At 39.2% G+C, this 27,230-nt stretch overlaps 1 protein-coding gene across 4 annotated transcripts in view; it reads right to left on the reverse strand.

Moving 5' to 3' along the window:
• sema4c (sema domain, immunoglobulin domain (Ig), transmembrane domain (TM) and short cytoplasmic domain, (semaphorin) 4C) overlaps window positions 1-27,230 on the reverse strand; it is a 147,951-nt gene that overhangs the window by 13,043 nt on the left and 107,678 nt on the right. For all 4 annotated transcript variants that reach the window (XM_038297055.1, XM_038297053.1, XM_038297051.1 and 1 more), the window contains 8 exons: window positions 26,509-26,571; window positions 22,681-22,779; window positions 22,269-22,365; window positions 20,506-20,625; window positions 17,707-17,858; window positions 11,552-11,727; window positions 4,514-4,658; window positions 3,900-4,113 (listed from right to left, as the gene is read on the reverse strand). In XM_038297055.1, the coding sequence (XP_038152983.1) occupies window positions 3,900-4,113; window positions 4,514-4,658; window positions 11,552-11,727; window positions 17,707-17,858; window positions 20,506-20,625; window positions 22,269-22,365; window positions 22,681-22,779; window positions 26,509-26,571 (1,066 nt within the window). The remainder of the gene's footprint in view (window positions 1-3,899; window positions 4,114-4,513; window positions 4,659-11,551; window positions 11,728-17,706; window positions 17,859-20,505; window positions 20,626-22,268; window positions 22,366-22,680; window positions 22,780-26,508; window positions 26,572-27,230) is intronic.

Below are 27,230 nucleotides of genomic sequence, written 5' to 3' on the forward strand. Positions count from 1 at the left end.
TGGATGGATGATGATGAATAGATGGAATGGATGGATGGATGATGATGAATAGATGGAATGGATGGATGAATGGATGGATGAATGGATGAATGGATGGATGGATGGATGATGGATGGATGAATGAATGGATGGACGGATGAATGGATGGATGGATGATGGATGGATGGATGATGATGAATAGATGGAATGGATGGATGGATGGATGATGATGAATAGATGGAATGGATGGATGGATGGATGATGGATGGGTTGATGATGATGAATGGATGGAGGAATGGATGGATGGTAAGTATAAAAGGACAGAAAGAAAGAAGGGGGAGGAATAAAGGGGCGAAACAGAGAGGGAAAGAAACCAAGTAACCAAAGAGCTTAAGAAGGGAGGAAAGAGTGATAGAAAGGATAGAATCTAAGAAAGGAGGATGGAAAAAGGAAGAGAAACAATATAGGAAAGAAAGGTGGAAACATGATGATAAATGAGATAAAAAGATAAAATGGTAGGAGGTGAGAAAAGAGTGGGTGTAACAATTTAGGGAAGCAGAAATAAAAGATACAAGAAAGATGGATTAGAAGAGAAATTAAGGCAGACGAATGGTTATAGGATAAAAGGATGAAAAGAAAAAAATAAATGGAGGAAAGGATAAAGAAACCAGGGATGGAGACAACATTTAGACAATAGAACCTAAAATAGAATTATTGCTCCATATGCCTTCCTTTCCCCCCTTCTCCAAACCAAACCCCATCCTTTCCCAGAATGAGGCTGGATTCCCTGCTGAATCAATCCGTCTAATATTGGGACATTTCGACAGCACAGCGGTTCACTTGTACAATAATGACTAGGAACAATAAATTGACCCATGGATCCATGACTTTATACCAATCACATTAACTATTCATGATCATAGCGCAGACCAGAGGCTGCAGAACATTTCTATTTAAATATTAATGATGGCTGAATAAACCTGCACCTGCAACTCCAAAGGAGCTTATTTAAATATTAACCATGAAGTATGGTCATAGGCAAAAAAAAAGAAGAAAAAATCTCCTCTGTTGTACTTTGTGGCCCTTCATGAAACTACACTGAGAGTCCTTGGGCTTTTGGTATTTTTTAGGCCTAAAATGATCTAAAAGTGCCTATTCTCAGCACGTTTAATGCTTTCTTTTTAAGCACAAGGTGAATCTCTTTGCATTAATCATATTTGCTCCACAGTACTACACTTGTAAAAGGAGAAGCACTGAAATGATTGAATCATGATAATTTCACCTGCTAGAATTTGTTAAAAGAAATTAGGTAACTGCAGAGAAACAGGATTTCAGTGATGAGGAGGGATGACTGACTTGGTGGACTTGGAGCCTGCGGTCGAGTACTGTCATCAAGTTTGCTGCAGAGTTTTAAAAACTCAGGAGCTAAAAATGTAAAGCCGTAACGTCCAGTTTCTCCCCTGAGCCCCTCAGCAGCAGACAATTTAAAGAAGATTTGAAAAGATTAGTGTTGCTGCTCCTTTTTGGGCCTCAGGGGGACAGTACTATCAGAGAAATGGGATGTATGGGGAGCTGAAGGCGGAAGAGGAGTCTCTGTGCTCCTTTCATATGGGGCGCTGTGAAACAAGTTTAGATCCCCAGTGATGCAGAGAGTCTCAGGCACAGCTGGTGGGGTGACCTTGATGTGCGTCGGTGTCTGAAGCGGTCTTTCGTGCAGGAATCTGCTGTCTTGTGTGGTCCTGGCGATTAACAGAGCGTCACACAAAATATGAGAACCTACGCCGCCAGCGGACAGGGAGGCTTAAGAGGAGAAAACACACATACATCCACGCAGAGGTGTAGAAATGCAGCAGGGGTATCATCGAACTGGCCCCTCCAAACACCAGGGACCTCTAGCAGCTAATCCCTCAATCCTGCAGGCAGTTTTATTTTTTTATTTTCACAGAAAACACTCAACATTCTCTCTCTGTTTCTCTCCTTCTCTCTTTTCACATCAGCTGTCGCCATGCTGCAGCTAACAGCTAATCAAGCCAGGAGCCCGACTGGCACTATGAATGTACGCCTGCCAGGGGCCTTTTTGGGTTTGTGCTGTGAGGCGCAGCAAGCCGGGATGACTGTGCCTGGCTCGGTGTGTGGAAGCGTGTGCACTTGAGTGTGTCTGTGTGAGCGTGGCGGCGGCGTGCATGTGTCCGTCCGGTTTGGCCCAGACTCCACTGTTGTCACACCGTCGCTGCCTGGGCAGTGATCTGAATGGTAAGCAGCGGAGCCTCTCCTCATTCATGAGGCGGCCTGCATTTAAATTCCCCGCTCCCAGAAATCCACTGCCGGGACCCGTGTTGTTCTGGATGAAGTCTCTGGGAGGACGAGCCGATTTCTGATCGGAGCCAAAACAAGACTCGAGCATATGGGCCCCCTAGTCCCGCTGACCGCAGATATTAATTACATTGCACATAGGTGAGACGTTTCCCTTGATGAGTGGAGGTGTTTCTCAGCATGCAAATGAAGGCCTTAATTGAAAGCCAGCTGAAGTCTGGCCAGATGGCATATTGTTTGTGAGCCACCGTACCTAATTCCAGTGGCTGTCCCTGACTGCTGCCACAGCCTGTAAGTTCTTACCGCTTTATCGAACGTAGTCTGGCGCTGCGACACACTCAGTCACGACGCGTAAAAGAAAACTATGTCTCCACACTGGAAATACGGTCTAAAAATAAGTAAAAAACCCTTAAATTAAGGGTATTACCCTTAAATACCCTTAATTTAAGGGTATTACCCTTAATTTAAGTAGGCAAATGAGATAGTATGCCAATGAAATGAGTATTTATAATCTTAAAATAAGATAATTAAATAAAATACACTTGAAATGAGACAATGCAATTGTGTTTTCTTATTTTAATTGTAAATTCTCTTGTTTCATTGGCAAAATGTCTCTTTTACCTCCTCAATCCAAGAACAAATGCACTTATTTTAAGAAAAAATTACTTACCTAGATTGCGATTTTTTCCAGTGCGACTGTAAGTATGCATTATTTTATGTTTTTTTTTTTTTATACCACATTATAAACACAAGCACCATATAAAAGGAAATTCATACAACCAGGAAATCGAACATAACAAGCAGAAGATTCTAGTTTCTGCCTAAGTTTGTATCATCCTTACACAGCAGATAATATATGAGATTCAACATTATTGCATCCAACTAAGATGGAAAACAGGATGTTCTCCTGGGTGGTGCTACACAACGAGGATCAAGACGATTTGCCACCAGAGAGCACTTTTTATCAGCCTGCCTGCAGTGCAGATACAGCCCTCAAACACACGTCAAAATGTCTCAGAGTGTTAACTGCTGATTCTGAGCTGATAAATAAAAGTTGCTTTTCATGCTGCAGCATATAGTCTGATGGTTTGATATGAAGTTTTCGCTGTTTGATGAGTAAATTTATTCAGTCACATCATTACAGTCCCTTGGAAAAAGTATTCCTATGCTCCGAATGTTTTTACACACATAAAAAAAATACATTAAAATGTTTTCTGTTGGGATTTTATGTGAGGAAAAGAAGTGGACGATGTCTTGCAATAAAAAGGATTGTTATAAAAGTAGAAACTGAAAAGTTTTGGATGCAAATGTAAACAGCCGCTTTGGGCTGCTTCTTTTTAAGTCTGTTTCATAACCTCTAAGGGAAGTTAGATGAAGTAAGTCTTACAATCTAAATTCTTACAGGACTGGTTATAAACGATAATAGCTGTGTGAGAGAAGGATCTCCTGTTGTGGTCTGTGTTGCAGAAGATCTAAAGATACCTCTGAGCAAAGCTTGTTGTTGAAATAGTGTATTGTAAAGAAAATGATCAGATAATAGGTTGCAGAACGACTTTTCACTAAAGCTCCAATGTGAGTCTGTGGAAATTTGTTTCTGACGCTCATACCTGTGCCGATAAAGAGCATGTTGTACGCCCGCTGGTCCAGGCCGCTGACTCGATCCACCGCCAGCTTGGTGAAGTTAACACCCTTGGTCAGCAGCAGGGGGCGACCCTGAGCTTTGTCCTCCATCAGTGGGTGTTTCTTGGCAAAGTTGAGGGTGGCGTCAGGAAGCTGCAGAGAGCTGTTGTAGCCGTTCGCCCTGTCTGAGTTAGTTATGCACTGCAGTGCAGGGAAAGGATGGAGAGACAGGAGAGGGAAATGGAGCAAGAGAAAGAATGAAGGAAAGGAGAGTTCTTAGTTGGTGCTGGCACAGGTTGGGCATGGTTAGTTGGCTTGGAAGTAACTGCCCTGCCTTCCCTCCTTTGCTCCATTACCTCCCTTCCTTTTTTTCCCCTTCCCTTCCTTCCTGGATCATTATGTCCTGAGCTTTTTGTGATCTGCCAGCTTCAACTGTTTTCCACCTCCACTTTTCTCTACATCCACTCTCCTTTTCTCTCCCTTCCTCCCTCATTACCTGCCCATTCCACTTCTGCCCTCACACTACATTTCTTCTTCCTGAAATTCTCTACTTTGGTAAAACACTGCATATGCCCTAGTGACAGAGTTGTCAATTATGTACCGATCCGGGCCGTGGGCTGGGGACCGTGCCCGTGTACCGGCCCCATCTCTGGGACGTCTCCCTGTACTCCTTGTAGGGGCCCTCGAACACCTTTTTCACATCGGCAATCTGGTACTGGCACACAGCCGACACGTCCACGTCACCCCTGAAACATGGCAGAGAGGAAGAGAGTCAGTGATGTGTGGCAGGAATAAGTGAGGGATGAATTATCTGTCTGCCAAATGCTTGACACCTCCTAAATGTGATGGAGTATGTGAAAATAAGGTGAAATACATCTGTCACTAGCATGTCAAGTTCATGGAATGCAAGTAAAAAACATTTGAAAGAGAGAGCTGCAGAAATGGTTGGATCAAGTGACTGACAGGTCAACTATTAGTTATGAACTCAGCAATTATGTCCTTAATGATAAAGTTGTGAGAATATAGCTAGTGTTGGAAAAGAAGCTAAGAGAAAATCCAACTTTAGAGCAAATGGCTCTGATCGGACAGCACCAATATGGAACCTTTCCCCAGACTTTACCAACATCATGGGTGCTTGAAAAAAACTGGATATAAAACTGAACACACCATCCCAATGGAGAGCTACGACCGTGGCAGCATCATGCTGTGGGAATCTGAGTATAAAGAGTTTAATAAAGGGTAAAAAGCATTGTTGGAGGCTGTAAAAAAACTAGAAAATGAGGAAGAGGCCAACCTTCCAGAGGGTGAATGGCCCCAAACATCCAACCAGAGCTACGAAGGAATTGTTTTGATTCAAGCATATTAATCTGTGAGAATGGCCAAATCAAAGTCCAGAACTGAACATGAAAACTGATATTTTCCAGTCTTACTAAGGCTAAGCTATTTTAATAGAGTTATGAGACAAAAATTAGTTCTAAAGCATCGACTATGAGAACATTGATATTTTTGTCAAGGATTTTAAAAACCATTCATCACTTTCTCTCTACTGAATGTGCATCTGTGTGTTACCCGGAAGCACATTTCTCATAAAATACACTTTTTAGAACATGAGAAAATAAAAAAAAACTAGATTTGCAAAGTTGGGACCTAAAACCTGATTACCTGATGATTTATTAATTTGATGCACTGCAAAAACAATCTAGAAAAAAGCAAACATTTCTTAAATTAAGTGGATTTTGCCTTCATTTGAGCAGGTAAATACGATGATTTGCCAACAGAATTTGTATTTTTACTCTTAAAATAAGATAAATAGATAATATGCACTTGAAATAAAACAATACAATTGTTTTTCTTATTTTAAATGTTAATTGTCTTGTATAATTGACAAAATGTCTCAGTTTTCCCTTCAGTTCAAGAAAAAATGCGCTTAATTTAAGAAAAAAGGACTTATTTAGATTTTAATTTTTTGCGGTGTGACTTTGGTAGTTTAATTGAATTTTTACCTAGAGTCATTGTACGCAGATTCTAAAGCATGCAAGACAGAATAACCTACCTAAAGATGTGAATAAAACAAAACTCTAAAAAATATGAAACCTTTCAATTTAAAATACACATCTATATGTATTTTTATTATGTACATGTTTTCATTTTAAAATGCATTGTAGCGAAGGCATTTCTCTTTAGATTAATTGACTAATTGGAAAAAATGAAGCTATATTTTCATGTTTTGTGAGACAGAATCCTGATGTTTGAACGCATGTAAATAAACAGCACTCCATGCATGAAATCAATTGGCAGCTGCTGTGACTCAAGAGTAGCATTTCCTTTAACACTGAGGCTTGGGGTGTGCACACACGTGGGCTTTTTTTCACCAACAGCAAATTAAAATAAAATTGGCAGCCGATGTGTGAACCAGGAACATTAAAGTACACTTCGAGAAAATATCTGACATTTGATTTCCATCTTCATCCACAGCAACGAGTTTCTTCTCTTTCATTATTCAGTCTAAAGTGAGTCACTCAGACACTGACAAGCAGGCAATACAGCTAAAAAAAAAATTGTTGTGCTTTTGCATTCAGGGAACAGTAAAGTCACAATTTTTGACCTCCTGCTGTTCTTTTTTCTGTTGGAAACACGTACATGGTGCTAGACTTAGCTAAAAAATGGATTGCACGCTGCTGTGCCTTCAGTAAGCTGCAAGCAGACAAGTAAAGGTTGTTTTCACAAACTCATATCATGTGACGCACCCAGCTGAGGGGCCGTGGTGAGCAGCTGATTTTTTAACGTCAAACCCCAGCGACAGCGTCTAATTCATAATGAGCTAAACAAAGACTCTACAGTCTCCTTCTGACTTCAGCTCAGAAATTATTTCCATAATGTCCCATTATTTTAATGTTATCTCTATCAAAGTCGGGCGACTATAAGGCATCCCCCAGTGAGTCCTGAGAAGAAAAGGGATTAAGGCTTTCAGCAGCTGGAAGAACTCTGAATGAAGAAACAAAGGTTGAGGTTCAAAGCCGACTCGATTTGAGATATGATATCTCACTGAAGAGTACAAAAGGTTCACTTCAAAGGGTCCCGCCTGCAGAAAGGAAATATCTCAATCGTTCCTCCAATAGAAGCCCTGTCCTGGCTGATAAGCAATAATTGATGCATTGCTTTAATGTATATAAGTTGGCCAAACAAATTACAGGTGCTGGTCATAAAATTAGAATATCATGAAAAAGTAGATTGATTTCAGTAATTCCATTTAAAAAGTGAAACTTGTATATTATATTCATACATTACATACAAACTCATATATTTCAGATGTTTATTTTGTTTAATTTTGATGATTACAAATGACAACAAATGAAAATCTCAAATTCATCATATCAGAAAATTAGAATATTACTGAAGACCAATAAAAACAAAGGATTTATAGAAATGTTGGCCAACTGAAAAGTATGAACATGAAAAGTATGAGCATGTACAGCACTCAGTATTTAGTTGGGCCTCCTTTGGCCTGTATTACTGCAGCAATGCGGCATGGCATGGAGTCGATCAGTCTGTGGCACTGCTCAGGTGTTATGATAGCCCAGGTTGCTCTAATAGTGGCTTTTAGCTCTTCTGAATTGTTGGGTCTGGTGTATTGCATCTTCTTCTTCACAATACCCCATAGATTTTCTATGGGGTTAAGGTCAGGAGAGTTTGCTGGCCAATTAAGAACAGGGATACCATGGTCCTTCAACCAGGTACTGGTAGCTTTGGCACTGTGTGCAGGTGCCAAGTCCTGTTGGAAAATGAAATCTGCATCTCCAAAAAGTTGGTCAGCTGCAGGAAGCATGAAGTGCTCTAAAACTTCCTGGTATGTGGCTGCGTTGACCCTGGACCTCAGAAAACACAATGGACCAACACCAGCAGATGACATGGCACACCAAACCATCACTGACTGTGGAAACTTTACACTGGACTTCAAGCAACGTGGATGAAGTGCCTCTCTTCTTTTCCTCCAGACTCTGGGACCTTGATTTCCAAAGGAAATGCAAAATTTACTTTCATCAGAGAACATGACTTTGGACCACTCACCAGCAGTCCAGTCCTGTTTCTCTTTAGCCCAGGCAAGACGCTTCTGACGCTGTCTGTGGTTCAAGAGTGGCTTGACACAAGGAATGCGACAGCAGAAACCCATGTCTTTCATACGTCTGTGTGTGGTGGTTCTTGAAGCACTCACTCCAGCTGCAGTCCACTCTTTGTGAATCTCCCCCACATTTTTGAATGGGTTTTGTTTCACAATCCTCTCCAGGGTGCGGTTATCTCTCTTGCTTGTACACTTTTTTCGACCACATCTTTTCCTTCCCTTCGCCTCTCTATTAATGTGCTTGGACACTGAGCTCTGTGAACAGCCAGCCTCTTTAGCGATGACCTTTTGTGTCTTGCCCTCCTTGTGCAAGGTGTCGATGGTCGTCTTTTGGACAACTGTCAAGTCAGCAGTCTTCCCCATGATTGTGTAGCCTATAGAACTAGACTGAAAGACCATTTAAAGGCTTTTGCAGGTGGTTTGAGTTAATTAACTGATTAGAGTGTGGCACCAGGGGCCATCAATTTTGAACCTTTTCACAATATTCTAATTTTCTGATATGATGAATTTGAGATTTTCATTTGTTGTCATTTGTAATCATCAAAATTAAACAAAATAAACATCTGAAATATATGAGTTTGTATGTAATGTATGAATATAATATACAAGTTTCACTTTTTAAATGGAATTACTGAAATCAATCTACTTTTTCATGATATTCTAATTTTATGACCAGCACCTGTACAGCCTTTGCAGCTACGTCTCTAACACATGGAAATAATCAAGTCTACTAAATAGCCAGAAGTGGGCAGTAACTACATTTACTCAGTTACACTGGCTGGAGAAATATTTGGACTTAAATGCATTAAATGCATGCAAGTATTATATTTATAAACTATCCCTACTCTTAAAAGACTAAAATCTTTTTCTACTCCATCCGCTGTGTGACTTTGCTGCTCAACAAACAAGTCTGTTTTAAACAAAAAGCGCTCCACACAAATAGGAACAGTTACGGCTGATGTTAAAATGATCCTTTTTTGCTTACTTCATATTTGATGAACGTTCTGTGAAATTTCAGAGTCAAGCTCAAAAGCCCCTGTTACACCTTGAAGATTTATTCCAATAAAAAATAAAAAAAACAATCTACTGGACTTTGTTTCCAAGTTTGAAGATGTTTCGCTTCCTATCCAGGAAGCTTTCTTAATTCAAAATGTCAGGATTAGCGCTGAGACCAGCGTATGGCTGATGTACGAAAAATCTGGCAAAAATGCTGGCATACTTTGGATAAGCTATGGGTACATTTTGTAAAAGTTATGAGCAAGCTGAAGTACGCTGGAACGCGCTGGAACAAGACGACAGCAAGTACGTTGACGTGCCAGCGTATGCTCAATCGTGGGCCAGAAGTTACAGGTAACTTATCTGGTCGTTGACATACGTTAAGTGTAAGTTACTCATAAGTCATGGTGTCTAGCTTATCCAAAACCTATGAATAACCTGTGCATAACTTATCTCCAGACGCCTATCAACGTATCTGACGTGTTCCAGATGATCGCTGAACGTGTTTCTAACTTACAGCTACTGTATAATGCTGTATTGGCAGCGTTTTGGTATAAACTGTGTTCACAGGAGGAAAGCATCAGTTCTCCTCCAGACTTCATGCCCATCATAGGGTGAGCAAGAGGGTGAGTGTGATGGATCCTCCCTGCGTTCTTTTTTTTGTTGTTTTTTTCCTAGCAGACATGATGCCGAATCTGCTGCGACTGCAAATCTTCTTTCTTTCTGTTTCTTTTTACTTTTTATTCTTTTTTATTTTAGGAGGGCACCAAATAGCAGCTACGTTAATACCGCGATCAATTAAATCTTTTTGTGCAGGCAGGGCTCCTCTGGGCGCATCGCTGCCCCGCCTTACGACATTAGCTTGTGACACTTCATCAGAATCAGAATCGGAAATATTTTAATAATCCCAGAGGGAAATTACTTTTGTTACACGCTCCAGTTACAGTTTTATATGATATATACACACATCCAACTATACAATATAATAAAGATAAAAAATAAGAATAAAAAGAGATAAAATATATACACATATAGCTCTTCAGTATATATATCTGTACGTATATCTATGCATATGTAAAAACTAAATCCAAATAAAGTGAAAATCCAAGTAAAGTGATAAATCCAAGTAAAGTGATACGTGGTGTGCAAAAATAGTGCATAAATGTCAATTACAGGGGGGTGGGGGGGTGGGGGATGAATACGTTGAGGAAAGTGATTCATGGGCATTACGCTGCTGAGCGTTATGCATAAGTCAGGTTGTCGTTGGACATAAGTTCTGGACTTGTTATTAATATGCTTTGTTTTCGCCCTAAATTGAAAAACTCCATAGAAAGTTCAGCGTATGCCAGCTTTTTAGAAGATTCTGGGATGTCAGGCATATGTTGGCTAAATCTGAAAGGTGTGACAGGGCCCTCAGGAGTAAATGCCATCAGGGGAGTTTGATGAGTTCTTTTTTAATGACATTATTCATTAGTTTTCATTCTTTTACTCCTTTAAAACATAACAAGTTGCACATGACACATTTTGGTTGATCTTTTTACATATTTTTAAATAGTAAATCAGATTTTATGATCAGTTACTAAGCACTTAAGTGGCCTAGTTGAGTGGCCTAGTTTCAAAAATGCTTACTTACTTGAATAAAATCATGATTAAATAGTGTTACTATTATTTGAGTACAATATCGGGTCCTCTACCCACCTTAGTAAATGGCATAAAGGAGGATGTTTTCATCTTATCCTTTAAATGTTTTAGAGATCTAATTTAGTGAGGGAATTACCAAGCATACAGAGGAATTTCTCTTCCTGGTGATGATAGGGCAGCTGGGCTATAATAGTAAAACTGGCAAATATATCTGTTAGTTGAAGGATTTATTCAACAGATTAGTTAAAAACTGTTTATTGCTAACATATTGATTTTATGACAACAAATATATATAAATGAAGTAAAAACCAGCCTTCCTCGGTGCAGATCTGTCCAAGCATTATTATAGTCAGTGAATGGATCAGTTCACGCTGCGATAAAATATGAAATTATACTATAGATTTATCCATGTTGCTTTTAGGGGAGCTGACTTGTAAGGGTGGTCCTCACACTGTGGCCAATCTTTGCTGCAGATTCTTTCAAGGTCGAGTCAATGGTTCTGTTTAGAGTAGATGGATTGGCATTTAAAACTACATTACATCGGTGAGACGTTCAGTCTCTAATAATGGCACTAAAACATATCCAAGGGCGCTTGAATTGTGTGCTTTCCAAATGGCTCACATTTGTAACAGTAATAACTTAAATTAAAGCCCCCAATTACGCTGTAAATACCTAATCACACAGAGTACATCAGAGGAGAAATCTTATCAGAATGACTTGCAGCTCAGTGATTTCATTAAGAGTCCAGGCTCTGACATGTTGGCAAGTGGCAGCAGATCACTAATGTGGTAATTAAGTCCCACTGATTCCAAAAAAAAAAAAAAAAAGCAGTAATACATCTCTGCCGCCTTTGTCTCTGACAGCTCTGTATTTTAAACTCACCACTGAGCGTGAAAGATGCCGTAGAAGGTCGTTCCCCTCCAGTCCTGCCCCGGCAGCGTGAACACGGCCCGCAGGTTGTTGAAGGAGACGTGGCGCTCTGGGAGCGAGCACTCCAGGCGAGCTTTTTGGAAGGTGGTCCACTTCTTCTGCAGGGTCCTGAAGCCACCCAGATCGCCCTGAAGGAGGGGAGACAGGATCTGAGCTGCATCTTTGTCGGAGCCTTCTGAGCTCATTATTCTGGGCCTAAACGACGGAAGAACTTTACTCCAGATTCTCTCAATACTTTTAACTGACTTATATCCAATTCCATGTCCCCAGGGAAACTTTGCTAAATTTCTGTTTGTTTTTGACAATACACTTCTGCATAATCTACTATGTGTATGTTCTTTACTATGTTTTTTACACCAAATAAAAAATTTTTGATTTTTTTTTCATGCTGTAAAAAAACTGATGTTTTTAGTTTTCCCCTCTGAACTTTGACTAGGCCATTCTAAAACATCAGAAATGTTTAGATGCGTTTCAGGGTCTTTGATCAGGAAGTGGATCTGCTCTCATTGCAGCCTTTAATGGTATTTTACTGCATTTTCCTGAATTACACACATCCCAGTTCAACTCTTTATATAGTGCAACAGAGACACATTTGGGTTAAAAAGTAAAAACCTGCAGAAATCAAAATAATGAGTGCATAATATTTCTTCCTTGACCACGAGTCTAAATTTTGTTCTTGTGTGACCATAATCTGCAGGCCTACCTAAATCGGTCCTCGAGCGCCGCTGTCCAGCAGGATTTAGAGGTTTAATCTGCTCCAGCACAGATGATTTCCATTAACAGCTGATTAACAAGCTTTCCTTGAACTGCAATCATCGGAATCAGCTGTGCTAAAGAAGGGTGACCTCTAAAGCCTGCAGGACAGCAGCCCTCGAGGACTGACTTTGGGCATGCCTGGTACATGATGCGTCCCTACATAGCAGCAAGCAAACTGCAAAAATAATCCATTGCTTATTCAAAAAAATAGATTTCTTCTTTGATCTCTTCTACAAAGGCTAACTGTTTACATTGCATACTGCAGAACTAATGACTTTCCTTTTAACAAATACTATCAATTGAGCTGTGGACCTCTGTCACTCTTTCAAAGACAGCATGAGCCTCTTGGCTGCTTCTGTAACTGTTCATCCTATCAGTTTGGTAGCATGGCCAAATCCTGGTATGATTGTATTTGTTTCTAGTTTGCACTCTCACCACGTTGAAAAGATGGTTAGAGAAGAGCTCAGGGAGAAGCACAAGGCTGGAGATGTTTTATCATAACCTAACTCAGCTGTAAACTTCTCTACAGCTTTATTCCTGATGTGCTTCTGCTGCTTTCCTTGATCTTCATTATGCGGTTTGCTCACTAATGTCACAAACAAACCTCCGAGGCCTTTGCATAGCAGCTGGATTTATACAGAGATTAAACAACACACAGATGGACTTTATGTACTAATTAGGTATCTTCTGAAGGCATTCATCACCGTGCCTTATAACAACACTCTATGCACTAATTTGTGTTGGTCTCCCACATGTAATATACTGCATGTTGGATGGACTCACAAGTATCTTCAAATTAATGCAAATGAATGATTCTAATAAGTGAGCAAAGTCAATAAAGGACAAACAAATGGCCGACCTCTGCTTTTTTCAAATTAATCAACATTTACAAATCATAAATATGCTCCAACAGCCAAACAATGGGCAATTCCCTCTGTACAGATACTATATCGCTTGGTGCCAAACTCAAGAATGTAGGGTTACAAATGATTTTGCTGAGCTCAATTTTTCAACCTGGTTATGCTCTTTAAGCTCCTAGTCCTTTCGTCTAGTGCTTTGTTAGATTGCATTTCATTAGCCTCCCCTTCACCCCATCAAAGACAAATATCATCTTTATCCTTCCTCTTTATCTGCTCAGTCATAAATCTGTTCAATTCGCCCTCGCTGACTGAACTGTTGTAATTGCAGGTAAAGGCTTTTAAGTTCAATCTGACCCTCAGATATTGAAAATTTGATGTGAAGGACAAAAAGAAGAAAAGTAATAACGTTCATTTACACAGTAAATGTGTGGACAGGTGGTACTGTATTATATTCTTCTTTGTGCTCAAAAGTAGGCCTATTTAGTGAATCGCTCTTACTCCCATTATCCTTTGAGGCTGCAGATGATGTGAAACAGGACTTAAAATGTGCAAATGAACACGGTACGGATAATAAAACACTCAAAACACCACCACTGCTTCTGTAATGTGTGTAAAGCTCGAGACACGTCATGTGTGAACATCTGTTTGTAGTAAAATTCAAAGAGTTTCTCCAAAAATCAGGAAGCCAGCGTTAAAGACACCTTTTCTAAACACGGTTAGTAAGAACATTGCTTAGATATTTACACACATCTCAGCGAAGATAAGATCTGTGGCCAAACGGACCGTGCTGCTTCAGAACTAATTAGTTTTCCTAATGAGGCCATTTATTTAGAAAATGAATAATTAATTAGCTGATATGTCGAAGTCGGTGCAACTGTTTCTACACAGAGAGAAGTAGGCTGGAAATAAGCTTAGATTCAGCTGCTCTTACTGCCTTGGGTCAAAATAAATCACCCGATAACTACTTAATAGTGATAATATTTCTCCCAACAATACATCTCCACTGTACTTATTTTTCACTGTTATAATTTTCTTCAGAAGACATAAGACTAAGTTTCTCTTTGTGTTATTTAAGCTAGATCAGCTTACAATGGATGAATATTTATTAAGGGGAGCAAATTCATAAATTGTTTTATACGAAACAAGAAAACTCTAAACTTCAACAAACAATTATGTGTGCAGATAAAATCACTTGGATTGACCTTCCCTCAATCCACAAACTGTACAAATCCAGGCCAGAATGAGAGTAACATCTGTGCTGAGCCCACACATCCTGATCATAGGCTGTTTTAGACCTTAGCTATGCAGGTGTTAAACCCGCCTACACACAGAGAGAGACTTTTTTACCAAGGCTGTATCTCTTCCTCTAATGGAAAAAAAAGCATATCCACCCTGCCCTCCCTATTTTGCTCAATAAAAAAAAAAGACAAATTCCCCTTTTTGTACACACAATGTTGGCCAATAAAGCTGATTTGATTGCAGCAAATGCAAATCTTCATGTCTTTATCATATTTGTATAAGATAATTTTCCCATTCTTTCTTTTTAAATCGATCAACCGGAGTTAAATTAAATTTTAAAAAAGTAAAAAAAAATTGAAGTCTTGCAATTAATTGAATATAGGTCAATGCTTTGATTAGGCTGTTCAAACACATGGATGTAATTTGATCAGTCTTTAGGATTGTTGTCATGGACAGATGCTCTGTCCTTCTCTCTGATTTATAGAAAGCTCTAGAATATTTATTTCCAGGTTTAATCTTGATATCTTCTCTGTGTAACAACTAAAGAAAATCATCCCCCCAGCATAATACTGCCACCACTGTATTTCACATTGTTCTCTAACAAAACTCATAAGCTTTTAAATAACACATCTTTTTACTCAAACTAATTTACAAAAAAGCAACTTTATTTGCTAACCATATTGTAATAAGTTAGTTGCCTTGGATTCATAGAGGGGTATCACAACAAAAGGAGCTGATTCTGAATTTGTTTTGTAAAAATGTTTGATTATTAAAATCTCTCTTGGCAGCTCTGCGTCATTTCCTGTAGGCTGCATCCAAATAAAATATACAGTAGTCTAAAAAAGTGTTTGCCTCCTTCCTGATTATTATTTTTTTGCATATTTGTCACAATTACAGATTTAAGAATATATGACGAAAGGACGTAACATTAGCTTCACCTGCTTAACCCTGTGTGATTGCGCTTCTGTTAAAACATAAAAGTGATTTATCACAGCTGAGATAACTTTCTCTATCACACCCAAGCCTGATTATTGCCACACCTGTGCTCAATCAAGGCATACTAAAACAGGACTTTCATAACAAAGCAATGTAGGCCAAAAGGTTTAATCAGAAGCTCCACATCATGCTGAGATCTAAAGGGAAATATTTGAGTCAAAAGGCTTAGAAAGCCATTTCTAAAGCTTGAGACTCCAGTAAACCAGAGGTCACTCCCAGCATCCAATAAACTACAGGCCTCATTTCTTTTAGTAAAGTCAGTGTTCAAGCCTCTATCATAGCCAGAGGAGGCCTGAATGACAGAGTTTCAAGATGAAAACTGCTGCTGAGCAAAATTATATTAACCTTGTCTAATTTTCCAGGATACATCTTGAGGATCCCTAAGAGCTTTGGCAAAATACTCTGTTGACTGACAGGAAAAGAGTTGAAGTTGTTTGTCCCAATACCTCTGCTGTTAAAGTAATGCCACATTTTAGAAGAACATCAGACTAACAGTGAAATATCGTGGCGGTTTGATGTTCTGGGGCTGTAATAAAAGATACCATGAATTTTGATGTATATCAACAAATCCTGAATGAATTTGTCTGTCTATCTGTCATGATCTAGGCGCTGATGGTTTGGTTTTTTCCTTTGCTCGTTGCTCCCCTGTCTAATTGGTTCTGCGGCTGATTAACGCAGATCATTGCCACCTGGTTCCCCTGGTTTATGTTGTGTTCTTGCTTTCCATCAGCACCAGGTTATTCGAGCATTTTGGTGAGACTAACTCTAGTTTTAGTTCTGTTTTCCTGATGGTGACCTGTTTCTGCCGTGTGGATCCCGAGTTTTGCATTGCCCCTGTCTGCTATGTATGTCTGATCTGTTTTTGGATTTATTCCTGGATTCTACCGGCTTCTGAACCTGGATCTGTCTTCTGTCTCTGGCTTTGGATTTCTCCTTTGGACTCGGTTGCTGCTCGGCGTCGGCTGGCGCCTGCTCCGCTCGCTCTCTAGAAACTTCGGGGGGGCGGTGCACGCCGCAAGCTGTGGTCTAACCTTCCGTCTGGATTCAGCCTCTTTTCTCCGTGAACGGACTGAACTTTGAATCAGGTCAGTAACTTTGCTCCAAGTCGTGATCAGCTCCACATCCAGTCACTGACCTATATCTCCTCTCTGCAGAGATACGCCCCAAAGCTGACGAGCAGCCCAGCGCTTTGTTTGTTTATAAAAAAAACGCTTTGAACTTTCCAACTGTCTGTTTCGCATCAAATTCTGGTTCCAACATTCGGAGTTCATTACACTATCTGTTTATGAGCTCTAAATGAATAAATCTCGGATATTGCAGCAGGAAAATAATTCATTCCACACCAGCAAATCCGGCTCTGAATGGCTGAAGCAAAACAAAATGAAGATTGTGGGGTGGTCTAGTCAAAGTCCTGACTTAAATCCTACTTAAATCTTCCAGCATGGTTTTAAAAAGGCTGTTTTTGCTCCAAAATCTTCCAATGTCGCTGAATTAAAACAATTCAAAGATCAGTGGACCCAAAATTCCTTCACAGTGCTATATAGGACTCAATAAAAGTTTGCGAATTCTTCATTATGGTTGTTGCAGCTAAGAGGTCCCAACCAGTTCTTAGGTTTAGGGTGAAATCAGTTTTTCAAACAGGGATCTGGGATTTTTTTATCCTTTGTACTAAATAGTGCATTTATAAACTGTATATTGTGTTTACTTATGTTTTTTTTAACAAATATTTTTTTATTTTCTTGATGTGATGAAACATCTGAGACAAAATAAAAACAGGAATTCAGGAAGAAGGAAACTCTTAAACACCACTGATTCTGTTTATGAAGTGTAAATACTGTAAGTGTAAGCACTCTACATTAGACTACTCCCACTGCGATTAGTGCTATTGAGAGAAAACATTTATTTAGAAGTAAAACCCTATCAGTTGCTTCTAAATATGGGCATGTTCAGCTGAAGCCACAGAACTGTTGGCAAATAGTGCCTCACATTATCAAGTTCTCAGAAACAGCTGCCAACACAGCTGGAGGAAAGCAGAAAACAGCTGATTCTCAGCCAAGTGTGCAGAAAACCATGATTTCATGTCAAATCTCTGCCTGTACTCTTATATTAACTCCTACGTTAACTGAGACTGATTCGTGTTTGAATCTGTGCTTTCAGTGTTAATAATCTGCGCCGTAGGCAGGATATTTAGCCAGTCTGTGCAGGATAGCGCTAATTAAACCTGGGATCAGATCTGATTAACGCCCACTGCGTTACCTTGCAGACGCGCGCCACTCTGGCCACGGTGAGCTCCGTGTCGCAGTCCAGCTCCACCGCTCGCTCGCTGAAGAAGAAGTAGATCTTGTCGTCGTCGCCGTCTTTGCCGCCGCTGCTCTCCCTGACCAGGGCTGAACCCACAAAGTCTGGCTCTGAGGGCACACACATACGCACACACACAAAAAGGGAGATCAGAGGGTGTAATTTTACTCACCAGACATATATCACAAGTGAACAAAGAGACAGACTCAGCCTGCAGGCCTGAATCACACCCCCCATGCAAGCTTGACACCTCCATCTCATCCTCTATTGCCCTTTCTCACCTTCTCATCTATTTTCTTTCATCATTCCCCTACTCCTCACCTCTTCACCAGTCATTTCTCACTCTCTGCTCACTATTAGTGATCCTTTTTGTGTCTTCCCCTACCCTAGTCTCTGCTGTCCTTTTCATGTCTCTGTATCTGGCCATTTGGGGTTTCAAATTCATATCTTTCATACTGTGAGTCCACTGGCTGCCCAGATGGACTGTTTTTTTGAGGTAGAAGTGACAGAAGCTGAGTTTTCAGGCATAATGGGATGGTGCAGCTCACCACTGAAGTGCAGACCAACGCTTTTAAGCCCTCAGCTGCTTTAGTTGAGGGCAGCTTCATTGTAGGTCTGGTTTTAAATAAAAAACGTCTAAATCTGTATGAATAATATCCAGACACATCGAGATAAAGCTCTGCCTCATCTGTATGCGCCTCCTTTCTCCGTGTACCTTCCCCTCTGCCCTCCTCTCTCTCTCTCTCTGGCTTTTCATCACCATTCCTAATGTCTTGTTTTTCAATTTTCCATTTTTCCTGCTGTGACTTCATCCCCTTCTCTACCCTTCGTTTCTTTCCAAGGACCTCATTCTGTCCCCTGCCTCCTTGACCCAAATGATTACAATCCTTCGTTGTAGCAGAAGAACAAGTGTGAGTTTCTTCACTTTCTCTTCAGTTTCACACTAGTATTTTTAAACTTGAAGTTTGATAAAAAAGAAAAAACCTCATTAACATGCAACGTTTCTATAGCTCATTTTAACTCATTGAGTTAATCAATCATATTTTAGGATCTTTTTTTATAAATTATAAGTGATAGTTTTAATTTCAATGTTGATGCTACACATAGATCTCATTTAAATCAAGGTTAATGTGGCTGAGATGCACAGCAATATGTTTTGCTTTGGTTTAAACCCGGACAAAACTGGACTTGTTGAAAATAAGTTAGACTCCAAGATAAAAAAAAAAAGCCTGTAATCTTTGCAAAAAGGATAAACAGAAACATGAAGACGGCTCATTTTGATTAAACATGTCCTCCTTATTTCAGTAGAGATTTAGGGTTAATATTATCAATAAACAAATAAAAATACTATTTGATTTATTTTAGGGGCGAAAACTAAGATAGACTGATGAATATAGCAAGGTTTAAATGTTTGTCCTGCAGGACTGAAAGACAGATCATTTATTTTTAATAACAACCCATTTTTTCCCCCTTAGCTGTTATTTTTTCAATCTATTTGAAGTTTTGAATTTATGCTCTTTTAAAAATATATCTTTTAGTTTTATCTGTATACGTATGCATTCATTGCCTAAATGTTTTGCCACTGACACATCTGAATTCCCCAACTGAAGAACTCCCCAACTGAGGAACTATTCTATTCTATTCTATTCTATTCTATTCTATTCTATTCTATTCTATTCTATTCTATTCTATTCTATTCTATTCTATTCTATTCTATTCTATTTAATCTTAATTAAGTACATCTTTTAAATGACATGGTGCGGTAGTGGGGTGTGGGCTGTGCAGCCACCAAGAAACTGTCAGCTTTCTTTACAAATAAAGGCCAGTTGGCACAACATAAAGAAGTTTCTTTTCATGCCCAATTCATTTGATTTATATGACACTAATTCACAGCACACACCACCTTGGGGCCCTTTCCAGGGTCATTTCAATCAAATCATCCAGTCAGGTTAAATCAACTGATTGCATTGTAAATTGACCTGCAGAATGTACTCCCCTGGATGAGCATGCAGGGACATGGACAGGTTAGCATGACTGATGTTTTGCCGTTCAAACAAACCACCAAAGATGCAGCTTCTGTGTAACTCTATATCCTGATGCTGTAGTGAACTGTTGAATTCAACACCCAGGACTATAATGCCTTTATAGGACACAGCCGCCACCAAAAGTCCAAAATATGAGTCGGTTAATAAACGTAAACTGGTGGACAAACATCAATGCAGACCAAGGAGTCGAACCAACTAGAAGGTCTAGATATTATCTAAGTGCTGTTTTCTACATCTCTGCAGGTAGCAATAAATAAATCCAACAAGATGGCAGAAGAATAGTTCAGAGGTACATTTGCTTTATATAACTTATCTGACTATGATACCACTAACAACACGCTGCCTTCTCATTATTTTTTACTTCTACTTAAACCAGTATTCCTCCATACTGAATGACAACAGCAGCTGCTTCACTCAGAAACTCACCTGACATTGGGATTGTTCTCCCTGTCAATGATTTTATTCATCAGGTAATGCATATGGTAAAGTGTGTGGGTAATGAGCCATTAGATAATAGTAGCGGTGGTTAACCTTTAATCTAAGGGTAAAAATCTACTAAGAAATTGTAAAATATCATTAGAGTTGTGCTTTAAGTGCCCCTTGGTGAACAGGGACTATTAGGAGTAAAATAATAACACCATATTTTTTCACATCAGCATGAATTCAATCTTTTCATTCTACCAGACATTTTGAAAATATTTTTCACACTCACCGTTGAGCCAGGCAGGCAAGTATTCACTCTTCATGCTGTAATGCTGCTGGCCCAGGTTCCTAAGAATGACCGGTTCAGTACCCAGGAAGTTGTTGAGTGTTGCTGAGTACAGCTCCTTATCTGTAAAAAAGTAAAAGCTTTACATTAATTCAGAGCTTTTTTTTTTTCTTTTTATCACCGGATATAATTATACAGCCTTGAAATGAAAGAGGTTCAGTGTTTCAGCTGGGGGGCACCAAACTGCTGCAAGATTGGTTATCTGTGGGGTCAGTAAAGCTGCCCGCAATGAAGTGAATGCACCATGAAAAGTCTAATTGCACCTCTGGAGTCCCTCGACAGTCTGGGTTCAAAACCAATGAGATTTTCTGTCAGAGCATTTCGACCCAATGCAGGTCTACCAATTTCAGTTGGTAATGAGTGCCATGTTGATATGATGATTACATTTCAGACAAAATATCTATTTTATAAGAATAAAATATCAGTCAAATACCATTTTTTATGCGAACATTGTACGCACAAGCCAAATGATTTTTTATTTTATGCTTTTTTTCATTTAAAGCTATTTTTGTGCAACATTTAAAAGTGCTGGTCAGGAAGCTATATGGGTATGTTTAGTTGTTTTATGTCAGACTTTTGTGAAGTTAAATTTAAATCTAAGTAAATTAAATTAAATGCATTTTCTTTCTCCAATTCAGCAGGTAAGTGAGACACTTTGCCAATGGAAAAAAACAATTAATTGACTTTATTGATCTCACAGTGGAGAAATGTACTTGTTACATCAGCTCAAATAGTCAAAGGAGAAGAAGAAGGTGCCAAAGGAAGAAAAATGTGCAAGTGATATATGGAGTATGTACAGTGCGTCCACTTATTAAAGCCTTTTTAAACATTTTTATAGTAGGATTATTATACAGAGTTATTGCACAGGGTGTTCATTTATATGGATATTTATATTTATATATATAGTTATTGCACTGGGTGTCAAATGCAATATGTATATTTTACATTTAAGATAACAAAAAAACACCTTCTGTCTTTTATTTTAAGTGCATAATATCTAATTATCTAATCTTAAGGCTAAGTACTCATTCCATTGGCCGATCAGCTTATCAATCCACTGAAATTAAGGGTAAATACACTTATTTTAATACTTTTTTTTTACTCATTTTTGCAGTGAAAAACATATTTCATTTTTAGCTTTAAACTTCTGTTTTCTGTGCTGGTTTTATAGATGCAGCAGTTAAAGTAGAAATCAATGAGACATATTTGTGAAATCCAACAAAATGCCGAAAATTTTGTTCAGAATAGTTTCTTTCCTACATTGCCATGCAAAAAATAGTGAAGAGTAAAGTTCTGTGCTTATTCTAAGAGTTATAAATCTATGTGCATTTGGATTCCACCATGTATAATTCAATAACGGTTCTATGAAGCTCTCAGAGGTTTGAGACAGAGAATTAGTAAACAATCAGCATCATTAACACCAAGGAGCAGAGCAGAAAGGTCAGGGAGAAGCTGTGGAGAGAAGGAGATGAATGCACAGTAAGGCTAAGGTTCCTGCACAATGAGTATGCAGGCAACAAGAAATGACAGAGCAAAGTACTGAGGCTTAGGTGCTTCAGTCTTTCCAGCATTATGCTCTCTAAGTCTACTTTGAAGAGTGGAATCTCTTCTACCAGCATCTGTTGCAGTAGCAATGGTATAAATGTAATGAAAAACATCAGTTGTACTTGAAACATGGATATTGCTGTATGGATATTTTCACTTACCCACTATGAGGCCAGTGTGGCCTTTGGCAGGGTCATATGGACATTTGCCCTTTCCATCCTCAAGTGTTGCCGGGTTGAGGGAAAAGTCATCTGCTTTCTGAAACCAAACATATAAAAAAATAAACTCAGGTGGTTCATGGTCAGTTTGCATTATGACCCACATGACGGAGCTGCAGGCCTCGTCCGCCTATGCCCCCTCGCCGTGTTGTCCTACCGCATCAGTGTCACATACAGCAAACAAAGACATTCACATTACCCAGCTGACCCTTGCCCGCTACACGCCTCCTCTGCTGCATTCATTTTTTTCACACAGCGGCGTGGGCCCCTGGGTCGAATGTGACAGGTTGACACCTGTCAGCCACCGCTTGCCCTGACTCTATCCAGAAAAACACACGCTCACATAAATACTTACAATGTAATTGCATTTGGGCTGGAAGGCGTAGGTGCCGCAGGTGTAGAGGTGTGTGCGGTTGTAGCTCTGCAGGAACCGAATGTAGTTGAAGCACTCAGTCTGCGAAGGGAATAGAGAGAACAGGGATAACGGGAAAGGTGTTATCAAAGTTAAAGGTGCGTGATGAATCAATTTGTCGTTTTTACTTCTTAGTTACTTGAACTTCATTTACAAACAGGCTCCTTTTCTTTGTTCCCATTTTTTTGTTATAAAACTGAAAAGCAGAACCTACATATGTGTTTACTGTCCCTTTGACTGAATTACTTAACAAGCAACACTTTTACAAATTATCAAAATAATCGAAACTGAAGAAAGTCACAGACAGTTGCAGAGAGTGATTAACGGAATAATTTATGCCGCGCTTTATGAGGGGTGCCCTTTAATGTCTGCACAGTGTGGAATGAAGAATGAAGCTCTTTGAATGGAAAGGAAAACAGATGCTCGAAATGATGCATACCAGCGGAATGAATAATTCAGCGCATCTTGTTGATTCTGTCTCTGGAACAGCCGGCCAGACAATTCAGTATGATACAGAAAAAACAGCAGATCTGCCTGCCCTGGTTGCTGTAAGCCAAAATGATAATTGGAGCAACAGCCAGATTGCTATTTTCTTAAACTAAATTTGCAGTGTTTGGGGCTTTTATTCATATCTCTCCCTACTGTGGGACAAGAGAAACAATTCTTATGTTATCTTCTTATTATTTGACTTTTCATTTAAGGACATTCAGGTATAGAGGTAGAGTATAAGTTATAATTACAAAAAAAGTAACAAAAAAATGACTTCTTTCCAAGTTTAAAGACATTTCACTTCCCATCCAGGATAGGGTTCAAAATGTCAGGAATAGCGTCAAGTTCCTGGTTTTTGATGGACTACTGTATAAAACCTCAAACTTAACGCTATTCCTGACATTTTGAATTGGAAAAGTTTCCTGCAAAACATCTTCACACTGCCAAAAATTTAAATCTTAATAAGTCATTTTTTCTTAAAATAAGTGCATTTTTACTTGGATTGAGGGAGTAAGTGAAATACTTTGCCAATGGAACAAGACAATTTACATTAAAAATAAGAAAAAACAGCTGCATTGTCTTGTTTCAAGTGCATTTTTATCTTATTTTCTTATTTTAAGTGTAAAAATACTCATACCATTGGCAAATCATCTTATTTATCTACTCAAATTATGGTTAAAATCACTTAATTTAAGAAATCTTTACATAGTTCTAGATTGTTTTTGCAGTGCAAATGTGGAAACAAAGTACGGTGCATTTTTTTTTTTTTTTGGAATGAATATGACCTGGATGAGTGAGAATCTTCACCAGCAGAAGTTATAATATTTACTTTTTAATTTTTCCTGCACCATTTCTTTCCACTTCATATTTGTCAGCTTTTTTTGTGCTGATCTACATTAAAGTTTATTGATTTAACAAATTAAAATAAAGAGTACAAGGAGTATGAATAGTTTTGCAACACACTACCTGTCATGGTACGCCTTGGTGCGAACAAAAACCTTCTTTTTTTGATGATTTTTACAAGTTTCTAAAATCTCTAACTTAAACTGAACCCAAACTGGATATTTTTAGGGAATTGTATGAGCATGAACTTTTAACAGCTACACGAAACAGTACCTGTGTTTCTCAAGCACCACCTAAACGTATTTTAAGCCATATATTTTTTACTCTGCACCATTTCCAACACACTAATGCTTCTGATTCTCCTGCTGCTCTCCAATGCACCATTTCCCCCTCCTACTGAAAACCACATCAAAAGATGCACTATAGTGAGTTAGTATAAAATATTAAGCAGGATACCTTGCGCGTGGACAGCATGCAGCCTAAGCCAATGGAGGCTTAAATGCAGACCTGGCTCGGAAAATACCTTGTCTGTGTCTGCTAATGTCCTCAGCTGAGGGTGAGAACGGGTTCATATGAACAGTTTAATCCAAGGGTATTTTAGAAAGGTGGATCATCCTCAGGAGAATTACATGATTGATATTCAAAGGATGATTCTGAATAGATTATTTACAGCAGGTACCATATCTAATCCAGTAGAATACTCTCCTAGCTTGGTTGTTTGGTGTAATCCAGATTAATTGGGCCTGAAATCAGTTCCTAATAATAAGTCTGCAATGGGTCAAGACGAAAATTAACAGAAGGATCTAATCTTAACACACACTGAGGCTACCTCCATGTGCAGCTGAGGATGCTATCCACACAGAAAGGTTTGAGCGTTCGATGGAGCCCAGCGCAGCAGGAACAGCTGCAATGAGCTTTGTAATAATTATGCCTCATCAATGAGGGGCACTGTGATGCTGCCACAGAACTAAAAAAGGTAGAAGAGGGAAGGAGAGTAGGAGGCAAGGAAACGAGAAAAAAAAATGTTTGTGTGGAACCCCTCGTCAAGCAAAATGTGCAAATTCCACTGATTCTGAAGCACAAATTTAAAGTCTGCCATTGATGTTGTTTGTGTTTGCTAATGTTGTGATGTTTGTAAATGGAGAGGGGCGTCCTATGTTGGCCCACATGTGCAAACCTGCCAGTTTCGCAGCCCATTAAACTGCTTGGAGTCTCACATGAAGCCATTATAGGGCGTGGCTTCGTAGGCGGTTGGTCTGGATGCGACCCCTTCTCTGACCAGAGGTCTGTCTAATCTGGCTTTAAGTGGACAGGGCCTGAGCTGGGAACTATGAGGATGTTTCCATCTTTGATAAATACATACAATAGTACTAATATGAGCATTGTTGCCTTAAATGCCTGCTATATTTTCTAGTTTTTCTAAATCACTTTACATTGTTAAAGTCATTTTTTTTTTCTTTACATTGTCTGCATCTTTTCCTGAAAAGAGATCACTCAGACAAAACTCTTTAAATAACACTTCATAATATTTATGTACTAAATATCCATGAGACATGACAACAGATTTTGATAGAAATTGTAATCTTACTCAGATCAGAGAAGTTGCTTGGAGTTACAGAAGGCAGCTGCTTACCATCCGGGCTCACTTCTCAGGAAGTGGCCCCGATTAACAGTTAAAGAAGCTTTTTATACATGTCCAGTCCGCCACATCATTACATCATGGCATCATGCAAGTTAGCAGATGATTAAACATCCGTGGCTCCAGCCTTATCAAAATATTACACTTTGTTCTTAGCTGAAGGACTCCGCACTTATTCCATTCCCAAATCTTTGCCACGTACAAAATTATGATTTATAACTGTATATAGCCGGGCCGAGGAACTGGCCTAATTACGGTAGATAAACTACTGGGGGAAAATTATTTCTGAAACATCACAGACAGGTTGTCTTAAGGTGTAATAAACTCACACATCATCAATGATAATTATCCTAATAACGTTTATATCACAACGTTCCTCTGACCAGAAATTATTTAGATCTTCTGTTTTTAAGACTTGATTTTAATTGAAAAGACAATTGAAATGGATTCAGGTCTTGTTGTGATGGACTGCAGTGCTTCCAACTCCTTTCTTACTGTCTATCCTCTTTGGAGCTCTGCTCCCATCTGCTTTGCTACTGAAGATAAAACACATGCTGAATTCAGGTGCTTTAGAAAAGTTGCTGAGCCTGACCCTGTCTGAATGATAGACTTCTCTGTGTGCTAATGGAATGACTGGACAGCTTCCAATTTGGAAACCCCTCGCAGTCTTAACAAAATGTAATTAAGTGAACTGAGAAATGTTGCACTTACACTATAAGCTCTTATTGTCAAAGCAAGTACCATGCTGCTCACCAATGGAGGGAACCATCTAAAGGGGGGTGGGGGGGTGTCCACTTTACCTGGTTGTTCTTCCCCTTGGCTACGCACTCCCTCTTCTTATCCAGCGGAGCCGGCCAGTCGATCTGAGGGAAAAAAAGAGACAAATGTGATGCTTGTCGGCCTTTCACCTGTAGGCAGTACATCTATATGTGAGTTATGTGGCAAATACCAAATGCAGAAAAATAAATCCCTTCCCTAGTCTTTAAGGAGATTGCATTTTAAAACACATTACAGTAAAAAAAAATGAGCGAGGTATCTTATTGCTCTGCCAAATCTCTCAACTATTGCCAACCAGTTGCTGTAACTATAGCAACTAAAAAGACTCATGTTAAAACTGGGCTTCAACAAATATATTTCAGATATGTCCTATTTGTTTAATGTTTGATGCACAGATTAAAGAACTGCATTTATAGATTATTAATCATGTGATAGGAATTTAAAAAACAGTTTAACCTTTACAAAGAAATCTTCACATCTATGAACTTCTTCTTATTTATACCTGGAAAAATTAGATTTAAGCCAGCCAAATGAAATAGCCCGGTTTCCCTCTGGCCGCCCAGTCTAAGCAAATTTTGGCTCATTTTTCCCTTTAAGGTATAAGATGCTTCCAGAGGTTTCTTTCACGTACAGCTTGTTTTAAGTAACTGAATCCTCTGACTGATGCTTAGATTGTCTCTCATTTTCCTCAGCAACCAACGGATGGTGATTAATGCACGGCAGCATCAATGGGGGAATCCAGTGA

This window comes from Cyprinodon tularosa, unplaced genomic scaffold (assembly GCF_016077235.1).
Source record: "Cyprinodon tularosa strain WSP-4 unplaced genomic scaffold, ASM1607723v1 ctg380, whole genome shotgun sequence".
Taxonomy (NCBI): domain Eukaryota; kingdom Metazoa; phylum Chordata; class Actinopteri; order Cyprinodontiformes; family Cyprinodontidae; genus Cyprinodon; species Cyprinodon tularosa.